We start from the raw sequence: 11,479 nt of genomic DNA on the forward strand, positions 1-11,479 counted from the left end.
GTGACTATTGAGCCAAAAAGTCTAGTTTAAAAGCAAAGTGAATACATATTGTATGATTGAGGCTGTGGCCTAAGGGGGTCAACATTATATCAAGGTGTGCATAATTATTTGCCAAAAACGTGATTTAACTGACACTGAAAAGTTAAAAATTGTAAAAATGTCTTTCGGAGGAATGCAGCGCTCTTTAAATTGTCAAGTTGTTGAGGCGTGATCACAAAGCCATCAAACATTTACATAATCAACAGGGTGGCGATAAACGTGTTGAGGAAAAAAGACGCAAATGAACTGCCAATGCTTTGAGAAGTATGAAAAGCCAAAGTGGTCAAAAATCGCCTCAACGAAGCGCGTTTTATTTGTAAAACGCCGAGGAAAAAACGGCATTTTGGACGCTTTTACGCAGCACAAAAACCACCAAAACCGCCGTATTTTACGCCGTTTATGCATCAGTTGAAACGCTGTAAAAAACAACAACAACAACACCGCATTAAGTACTCCAAAACGCCGTTTTTTACGCCATTTTGACATGCTTACAACGTCGTTTCTTCAGACATCGTATTTTAAATGGGCAAGTACTTTAAATAGGCAGTTGCGTCACTAGGCTGGTTAACTAGCTAGCTAGAAGTTTAGTAGGCCTAGCAGTAGTAATCATGGTTGGGTACTTCGGACATCGTACTTTAAATAGGCACTTGTCTAACTAGTTGGATAACTAGCTAGCAACATTTCCTACAGCTGGAAGATGGCGAGGAGGAACTTAAGTATACATTGTCGACGGACACTTAATGACTGCACTCGACTACTATTAACAGACAATCCTGGACCTGATGGACTTAACTCTACGTTAACGAGGTAAGGGCCATTTTAAACGAGTTAATCACTGAGTCCGTTAAACTGCTTAAACTATAACCAGAGACAACTAACTCATAATTGGCTACAAAACAAAGACAGATTGCTAGCTATCTTAGTTAGTTAGGATTATTTGACAAAACGCGACTTATTTCTGTGTTCCTGTTCCAACTCTAGCTCTGCCTAGTAACGTTTCAAGAATTGGCAGTACCTACACCTGTGCCCGTAAGAGTGCTGATCTAGAATTTGTGCTACCAGGACAGGTCTGGTAGAACTAAGACTGACTTGTTAATAATCAGATTGGTTGGAGCAGTGTGTTTGAGCATGAAGGATATCAATCTAGGCAGGGAATGTGCACTCCCAAGACCAGGGTTGGGAACCTGTGCTTTGTTACATAAATGCCCATATTTGATTAAAATGTGTTACAGTGCCCGCTTTTTGTCCTCATACATATAACTTTAAATGACCAAGTTCATACATCTGTGTAGGTTGGAAACAATCCAAAGAAGACTTGAATGGGCCAGGGGAAGATTGGTAAATGTCACTGCAGCCAATCAACTAATTAATGACATAAGTGAATATCTCCAGGAAGTTCGGACATGTATTCATCGCCCGCAAAACGGTATTATCAGTATGTGGTGCTGAACACTTAGATTTGTACTTTTGAAAAATGTATTGATGGTTTATACCTTTAAGTGGGGAAAGATTTTTACAGGCCTATAGTCTATATTTAAGCAGACCTTACAACTTAAATTGTCTTGTACTATTGCAGCCAGTTGAAGTTACCAGGCACCACTGAGTTGGAGTGACACTAGAGGTCGACCACATTACTCTATCACTAGAGACCAATTATTATTTCTGAGGTCATGTGGTTTTACAGCAACACAGATGGCAGACATTTTGCATGTCGTTGTGTACAGTCAGACATAGAGAAACATAGAGAGATGACAAGCCAAAAAAAGCATATACTAACATTTGTTCCTGAACTTTATTTTAGATGGAGGATGGTTATTCATGGAGGCATTGATGGTTCTAGCCATCTCGTTTTCCTACGTGCCTCCAATGACTACCGGATAAACACTGGAAAGATTTATAAGCGCTGGCTGTGGCCAAGTATGGTCAGGACTGATCGTGGTGGAGTGACTATTTTCAGAGGGGTTTGTGTGTGTATGTATATATATATATATATATATATAAATAATAAATTATATATATATATATATATATATATATATATATATATATATATATATATATATATAAATAATAAATTATATATATATATATATATATATATATATATATATAAATAATAAATTATATATATATGTATATAATTTATTATATATATATATAAATAATAAATTATATATATATATATGTATATAATTTATTATATATATATGTATATAATTTATTATTTATATATAATTTATTATTAATATATAATTTATTATTAATATATAATTTATTTATATATATATATATATATATATATATATAATTTATTTATATATATGTATATAATTTATTATTTATATATATATATAATTTATTATTAATATATAATTTATTATTAATATATAATTTATTTATATATATATATATATATATATATATATATATATATATAATTTATATATATATATATATATATATATAAAATTTATTTATATATATATAATTTATTTATATATATATATTAATATATATATATATATTATTAATAAATTATATATATATATATATATATATATATATAATTTATTAATAATATATATATATAATTTATTCATAATTTATTTATATATATAGTTTATTATTAATAAAATATATATATATATTATTAATGATAAATCATATATTTATTAATAAAGCATATATATTTATTAATAATTAATAAATATATATTTATTATTAATAAATATATATGATTTATTAATAATTAATAAATAATATATATGCTTTATTAATAAATATATATGATTTATTAATAAATATATATGCTTTATTAATAAATATATATGATTTATTAGTAATAAATATAATTTATTATTAATACATTAAATATATATATATTTTATTAAATAAATATTATTAATAAATTTATTTAAGTCAGCTTACATGTGCAAGCTTGTGAAATGTATCATTCAGTTCAGATTTACTTGTATAGTACTTTTCATGACGGGTGTTATCACAAACCAGCTGTACTGACATCAGGGTCCAATTACAAGGCAACGTTAGTAAAGAAATTCCTTTCAGATAACGAGTTGTGGTTGCTCTCAAGGGTTCTTCAAGTGTATCGCATCGTCTGGTAGACACCAGATATCACAAGCAATGGGAGATGGGAGCCAATTTAAAAAAAGATGGGAACATACAGTAATTAGTAACATGTTAGGAAAGACAGATACATAGCAAGCTTAGCCACTAAACAGAAATCTTTTTTCCCCTCTTAAAATCTGTAAAGTTTTTAAACAAGGCTATTTCTTACTAGCCATCTTCTAAACTGGGCATATGCAGTAGCTCCCATTTGAAGACAGACACCGCTCAAATTGGAATAAAAAAAACCCCCAAATAAACTCAGAAGCTTTGTGACCAGGCAGTTCTTGAAACTGAGAGACAGAGGGTCCCGACTGCTGAGTGCTAGACTTGGAGCAAGGACGCAAGTTTTTCCGGTTTTCCATATTCGCTCTTTGGCATCACTCTTAAGTTTGTTGCGATAACCCCTTCCCCTTTCATTCAGTTTTAATCAGAACAAAAGTCTGAAGTCAGCGGCTGCTATAACGACACTACCAACCCGCACCTCTGATGGCTAGCTAGGCAGCAAGCTCGACACAAACATGCATTTGTTCCTGCAAGATAAACTTGCTTTCCGTCTAGCGCTAGAAGCAACTCATTACTAGCCAAATATAGCTACCTTTGGGTGAGCTTTGTTTTGCAGCCAGTTATCAGTTAGCTAGTTGTTCCTGTTCGGGTCATGGGTTGTCGAGTGCTGTCATTCTGTGTCCGTTACGAGGCAAAATTTAATTCCTCCTTACCATCTTCCAACTGTATGACATGCTGCGAGCTAGTTAGCTAACTAGTTAGCCAATTGCCCATTTAAAGTAGGATGTCCGAATTACCAAACCAAGGTCACTACTGCTAGGTCTACAAACTCCTACCTGGTTAATAAGGGTATGAATAAATAAATTCTTGAGTGAATTAGCGCGTATGTAAATCCAAAAAATAAACAAACTTGAGCAATGGTTCTTCAGCCAATTAAGATCTGTAGTGAACTAGTCTGGTCTGACCTTGTTCGTGAGTGATTGGGTGAAGAAAGTTCAAGTCTACTGGCCGTCAAACCCAGTAGGTGGAGCTCATTATCATACTATAGAACGGCGTAAAAAAACGGTGTTTTTGATGGTTTTTGTGCGGCGTATTTTACGGCGTAGTGAAAAATGACGCCGTATTTTGCGGCGTAAAAGCGTCTAAAACGCCGCTTTTCGGCGTTTTACAAATAAAACGCGTTTCGTTTGAGGAGAATGTTGACCGCTTTGGCTTTCCATACATGCGCTCTTGAGGACTCGTGCACCTTGTGTCTGTTGCTGACGTCACCAAATTGTGGCCTTTGAGGAAGACTGCGGGGCTTAGGGCGGCATTTATATATAATATACAATCTATTGATGCAACAATATGTATACTGAATGTTAAGGGTTTGGCTTGGTAATGTGCTTGTTTAGTTTATTATTCCTGTGTGGAATCTGCACAACACTAGTCACCACCAGTTTCTTATTGTGTGAGCCCACAGTCATTGTGGCGGGTTATTCCAAGTTAAATCGCTTCTTGTTGCCTGGTTTCAATAGCCTTCAAGTTCCTGAGACTTGAGGGCCAACGCCTCCTAATTTTGCCATGTTACAATTCAGCCTCCAATTTCTGTATAAAAAGCAGTTAATCATAATCTTTAAGATATTTGAATGCATTGTTGAATTATTACTAGATTCATATAAAAAAAAAATCACAGTAAAATATTAACTGAACCGCATAACCTCTCGTTTTTAGTCATCATTCGTAAGACTTTTACGCCCCCAAACCCCGCAACCAATCCCTCCTATCGACAACCTGCGTAATTCCTTATGCACAGCGCGTATCGCCTACATTATCTGTGGTGCTGGAGTGCCACTTGCAGATTTTCACGCTACTTTGGAACAAGATATTAACCTGTAGGCTAGCCAAACACCGACTGATTACATTCTGCGGCAATCAACCAGGTGATTTATGCGCTTATCTTTATTTTTGCATGCATAGAAATTGTACTGATTGTTTATTCTTTGACCAACTCACCAAATGTATTTGAAACTGTATTTCAAGTAACTACTCCCTACGCCTACGATGAGTCGATTTATTAGTAAATATATAAACAGTTGACGCGTGGTGATTTCAAAGGATTTACAATGTTTGGTTAATTCGTATTATGCTACAGCACCAAGAAGAAAAGGAAAGTGCATGCATTATTAATGTTACCGTGCCAATAACAATGTATTTGTCTCCATATACAAATAAGAATAGAGTAAAAGAAAAAAAATGGTGGTTGATGGTATGAATGAGCAACATTTCTACAACACCAGCAGCATAGAATCATGATATTCAAGATGATGATGAAACATTGTCATATGCAGTATTTGTTCATTAAGTATAAAATTACCTTCTGTGAAGGTTCAGTGCTCTGACACATGACCATAGTGAGCTGCTCAGAGAGCTTCATAAAGAGTTTTCATTTGCAGCCTTGGAATATTAGTATTACAAGCCACGACTCTATGGACATCAACAGGATTTTTAATAATAAAAATAAGAAAATGGTTCATAGGCAAGGGGCAATTTTTTAAAACCTCATGGAGAAGTCAACTGGCTACTTCTCCTGCATGGGCCTTGTAGAAGCCTTGATGCCAGCAGGGACTGTAGATTGAGCATAGGATTGCTCTGGGTTATGTAAAAGATTTGTGGAATAATTAATCATCAGTTGTGCAGAAGAGTCAAAGCAGCTTGTTAACTGCAGGCCTTAGGCTAATCACAACATAATGTGGTTTGGTCTCGCAATATCAATGTTATATGATGAAATATTAACAAGAGGTTTTTTCTATACTTAGTTTTGGAGTGTGATTTTAGGTTCAGTGTTATTAGATGCAGTAAAGCTATGCTCTGTCAACATCAGTGTCTTTGTAATTATTCACTCATGAAAAGATTATCTACACTGAAACCTTTAGAAACCCAACCAGATTTTTGAATTCTCAGGATTATAGTATTTTGTGGTTATAATAATGTAATTTAATGTATTTCTGAAATTTAGAGCTGCTTATCTCTGTGGAGTTGTTTCCAGTGCAGAATTTGTTAAATCTTTTGTGTCAAGACATGAAAGCAATCGAGGCTTAGTCATGTCACTTCCAAAAAGTGTGTAATCCTTTCTTTACAGGATACAACCATTAGCTCTGATCAATCCTTCATCCCCATCTCAAAGATGCTTACAAAAGTACAGCCATTTAAAGGGTCTTACATGTCTCTGCGTTGTTTTGTTTTATGTTTGTGATCAAATGTGAAATGGAAAAAAAATGCAGAAATATACAGAGAGAAAACTAAACACCAAGATTTATATCCAGCCCAACTACACCCCCCCCCCCCCCCCCCAAAAAAAAACCCACTGTGGTTTAATTAGATGCCATAGAATCATATGTTTAGAATATGGGACAGACACTCCTTCATGATAAACCCATGAATTTTGTTACATGGTATAAATATTTGAGTACGTTATAGACAATAAATTGAAATATTATGCCAGTGTGGAAATTATTATAAAGAAGTATCAGTATTATAATTTATAAGGAAAGTGAACTTATTTAGTTGAGCAAGTATACTCTTAAATGTTTTATAGTAACCTAATTTTAAGTGTTATTGTTTTTTCTTTAATTTGTTGGTTTAACTCACTGGCTTGTCAGAACAAAAACATTTTGAGAAATGTGTGCACATGGATCAAAATAATTCTAGTTTCTTTGAGGTTACATATTTTTTAGATCAAAACATAAGGAAAGCTAAACCTATTAAGTTCTTCTTATATTTTGTCCAGTGCCTTTGAATGACTACATTAAACCACTAAGATGTCAAGAAGTAAGAACAAATAATGTAATGTGCACTTTTGTACCAATAGATTTTAAATTGTGCAGTATTAGGCTGTAAGTGTGGCATCGATGTATCTTAAATACTGATATTAATAAGCTTTTTAGCTATTTAAGAATTCAGGGTAATGAGGTGGGTTTGTTTGTTTGGTATTAGCATTGATGGTTAAGGTCATTAATGTAAATTCTTGCATGCTGATGAAATATACATTGAGGTCAAATTAAGTTTGACTGACTGACTCCTATTGTATTCTGCATGTTTTTGCATCTCAAACAATATTACTTTCAGACATCACAGTATTTTCTGCATTTTCTCTGTTAGTTAAAAAAAATGACCCTATTTTGGCCTAACCCACTGAATCTTGACTCCACAATCCCCCTTGCCATAAAGTAGTCTGTTACACATAAACTGAAGTTGAAGTGTCTTAGCAGAATCTGTGTATATACATTTGTAAGTTGTTCATATATTTGTAAGGGTTTTTTCCCAGACAAATCATTTGGGAAAAGGAGATAAAATGTCCATAGCATTACTGTTAGATCATGTGCTCATATATTTTTCCAATATCGTCTGTGCACTGACTTTATCAGTGGAGCAAATATGCATTTGTCAGATGTGCCTTTTTTCTTTCTCATACTTAGGATGGCAACCCCTTGTTGGTGTTTTCTCTCATCTCTCTTGTTTGCCATGGTCGCAGTGACCCAGACTGTTGATGCCATCACGGAATCAATCAAGAATACTGCAGGTGAACATTTTGCTCGCACTCCTATCACGCACCCAAGTGGGAGACATCAGAGGAAGCTGGGTGCACTCAGTAAAGCACTGGATGCTGGACAACCGAGGAATAAGCCTCAGCATCTCATGATTAAGAGCTTGCATGACAGGCCTGAGCTGAAGGGCTTCAGCCCTGTGTGTGTAGAGATGGGTCTCAGAGACAAGGGGAACATAGGTGGTCACAGAGAGAGGGCTTTTCAGGGGCATGGTTGCTTAGCACTTGAGCAGAAGAATGTCTCTCCTGACAGTGAAAGGCAAGAGGTGTCACTCTGCGTTTGCAGGGCACAGGACTTTAGCTCTATGTGGCAGAGGTAATCACCAAACGCACTTCTATTGTAGCTAAATGTACAGTTTTTATGTAATATATCTATTACTGTGTTTTTAATATTTTACTCCGTTCCCATCCGAGTCAGAGGATACTACAGTGAGCTATGACCGCTCCATCTCCTCAGTAACTACTGTGACAAGGGAAGAACACTCTTCTCCACCCTCTCTACCCTCTGACCTACAGGTAACCATGACTTAACTGACCAATTTTAGCAATAGACTCAAATTCAAATTGATTTGTATTGCAGTTTGTACATGTCACAAAGCAACTTTACAGAAATCACGTACACAGAGAATCCAGGTCCAGTCCCCTAATGAGCAAGGCAAGGCAATAGTGGTAAAGAAATTCTCCCTGAGATAAAGAGGAAGAAACCTTCAGATGAATCAAACTAAAATTATTTTAGTTTGATCAGCACTTCTGCAGTACTATTGTAATAAATGAGCCTAAATGAAATGGTTACATTCAGGCCATATTTGTGTGTAACATTATATTATTGGTAATGTTGACTTCCCAAAAATAAATTGCCAGATAAAACACAGAGCAAGTACTTCATGTGTTTTTAGGCCCTCTGGGTTTATGTACCAAGTTGATAAGTTTTCTGAACTCCTTATCGGCACTCAGCAAATAACTACTGATCTTGTATTTCTTTTAAGATGTCTAGTTTTACCTTGATTTTAGACCCCATATGTGATTTGAGTGATTTGTTTTCACAAAAATGTGACTGCTGAAATGATCTGAATTAGCATGTGGCTCATACATTTTATTTGGGCTGTGTGTGTGTTATGCCTTGCAGGAAGACAGCAGTTTAGATAAGAATGTGGTCTCTATCCTGGGCAGGGAATTTTTTCACTGGGATGATTGGGAGTCTGCGAGACTGATGGAAAAGAAAAGTAAGACGAGTCCACTTACAGAAACGGTTTTCAATCTTCTATCTTTCAGTGCTGTCTCATGATTGATATAGAGCTTTATTTTATAATTGATATATATCCTTTATAAAACTGTATTATCTGCTGTAGAACTGCTTCCCTGACTCTATAATGATTTCACTATTATCAGCCGAGGTCTAAACTCCATCTAAACACTATTATTATCTAATCTAAAAACTGGATGTGCTTTACAACAAAATGCAATGTGGTTACAGACAGGCAGCACATAAAGAGCTCTAGCAATGGGAAGCAGGCAATGCATCTTCAAACAATCATCAGCTGTGAACATCATTTGGACTGTGTGCCAGGTCTCATTTCTCCCTGTTATCTTTCATTTCAAGAAAGAATAATGGTAGCGTATATTGTGGCAATGTTTTAGAGGTTGGTTATGTGACAGGTTCATGCTGCAACCTCAGAAAACACATGTGCGAAGTTCAGAATCGAGGCCTCAACAACAAGTGCTATGACAACTGTATGTGTAAAAGGGGTAAGCAGTTGCATTAAGTCATTACAAAAGCTAATGAGAGACTCTCCCAGGTGACATAAAGTCTTTTATATATAACCTTTTGTAGGGTTCCAGTGCTTGGCTAAGCTTCACCACAATGATCGTGTAATCCAAAAAAAGGGAAGGTGTGTTCATCCTGAGGATATAAACATCAGTCACAGGATCTTCACTGCCATCTGAAAAGTTTTATATTGTCAGTAATTTCCCAAATTCAAATGTGTTTGTCTAGTGTTTTAATATTTTTTGTGTGTTGTGTAATGAACCCATTTGTCATTTAAACACATTTGTGATCACATTTATCATTTTGTAACACTAGTAATATTGCTGGTATCACTGCAGCTTTCCACAGAATGGCTGGGATTTAGAAAATATACAGTTTGTGAATTACAACTTAATATAAGTGTTTATTTATATAAAAAAATATAAATAACTTTGTGAAGAAGGAGGATTTCAAAGAAATCCAATTATTATGACTATTTTTATTTGTTGTCATGACATGCATCACAAATAGAAGTAAACGCAGGTCTCAAACGTAAGGGTTTAATAAAGGATTACGTACACCAAAAAAAAAAAAAAAAACCCCAAAAAACGAAAGAAAGCCGTAATGACCGACAATCGGCGACGACAACACAAACATCTTATAAAGGCAGAACATAACAAGATGATAGCACAAAGCTGATGCGCGAACGGGCACAATACGCACCACCTGAGAGGGGCCAAAACACAGTCACGTGTAACACAAACACAAAACATAAATAAAAGGCCACATGGGCGCCACCACTGCCAGACGGAGGCTGCTGACGGGGTACCATCACATTTTGATTTTTAATTTTATTTTTTTTTTTGGTGAGAATGAGAATGTTGCTATCTGTTATGTTGATTCTGTTTTTGCTTCTGGTAAAGAAAGAAGTGCGCTTGCATGCAGCAGAGTCGTGTAAGTAGAAGACAGCCTTCTGACAGTGTGCACTGTTGTCTTTTTTCTAAAATATTTCCCAAATGGCAGATTCAAGCAGAAAACATGGGCTGCAAATGCTAAGTAGACCACATCTCTCATTGTTTCTATAATCAGCTCAGCTTTGAGGAGTGGACACAAGAGGACACACACATAATCTCACACTAATCCATAAAATGTTTAGTTTGTCTTGAATCCTAACTGCTCTATACCAGCATGTACTAAGCCTACTCAATTAACCTCACCATGCTGGTGTGAGTTTTGGGTCTACACTGTAATGTCAGATACTGTGATGCTGTTTTATAGCCCCATTGTATTCTGTATCTTGGTCTCTAGCAGAGTTTGTCAGGGAGATACAAAGTCATGTCTGAAACTTATTATTTAGCATGAAAATTCCATTCTAGATTCCACTATATTCCTGACTATATCCCTTCTCAACTCTTAGGATAATACTTCAATAGAAGTGGTAGCTCAGTGGTTAAGGTACTTGACTTGTAACCAGACGGTTGCTGGTTCAATGCAATTGATTAGTAATTCATTAATATTTTTGTCCTGTCTTTCCCCTTTATGTACTTGCAGAACTGTCCTTCAGAAATCTTCCATGGTAGGCCTTATTGTCCCCACCCAAGATAATTGTTTTAATGTTTGTACGGGTGTTGTATTCTTGTATTCTTTATTATTTTTAAGTAATTATCTGGATGTTAACGGAAGAAAAACCACAACAAATGCATTAGTTAGCAACAAATGCGAAAAATTCAAATGATATATGCACTGGGGAAATTAATAACATGCACACGTCTTGAAGGGTTTTCGGAATGCCTACTGTTGTAAAGGGCGTCCTCTAGAGGCAAAAAAAATAATCCCCCCCTCCCATCCAAAAAAAGAAAGAATGAAAGAAAAAAGAAAACGCGTTGTTTATTCCCTAACCACAAGGATACATCATATATATTTTGGGTAAAAATCTTCGGAAGGACTAGTATACAAACAACCTATCTAAAGTATATAATGCA

At 35.3% G+C, this 11,479-nt stretch overlaps 1 protein-coding gene across 1 annotated transcript; it reads left to right on the forward strand.

The window, feature by feature from the left end:
- The first annotated feature begins 5,082 nt into the window (after positions 1-5,082).
- Positions 5,083-11,041, forward strand: draxinb (dorsal inhibitory axon guidance protein b). The gene is made up of 7 exons (XM_035522628.2): positions 5,083-5,090; positions 7,626-7,729; positions 8,172-8,269; positions 8,880-8,976; positions 9,228-9,320; positions 9,410-9,499; positions 9,585-11,041. The coding sequence occupies exons 2-7, from the start codon at positions 7,627-7,629 to the stop codon at positions 9,695-9,697; spliced, it is 594 nt and encodes a 197-aa protein (XP_035378521.1). The 5' UTR covers positions 5,083-5,090; position 7,626; the 3' UTR covers positions 9,698-11,041.
- Positions 11,042-11,479: the final 438 nt, after the last annotated feature.

The sequence above is a fragment of the Electrophorus electricus genome, chromosome 24 (genome assembly GCF_041902795.1).
Source record: "Electrophorus electricus isolate QZ-2024a chromosome 24, ASM4190279v1, whole genome shotgun sequence".
Lineage (NCBI taxonomy): Eukaryota > Metazoa > Chordata > Actinopteri > Gymnotiformes > Gymnotidae > Electrophorus > Electrophorus electricus.

Excerpts from the sequence above, each read along its gene's own strand:
- draxinb (XM_035522628.2), top strand. The coding sequence starts at position 7,627 with ATGGCAACCCCTTGTTGGTGTTTTCTCTCATCTCTCTTGTTTGCCATG. Across the intron at positions 7,730-8,171 it reads ATCAATCAAGAATACTGCAG|AGGATACTACAGTGAGCTAT; the intron begins GTGAACATTTTG and ends CATCCGAGTCAG. Across the intron at positions 9,321-9,409 it reads TCATTTGGACTGTGTGCCAG|GTTCATGCTGCAACCTCAGA; the intron begins GTCTCATTTCTC and ends GTTATGTGACAG.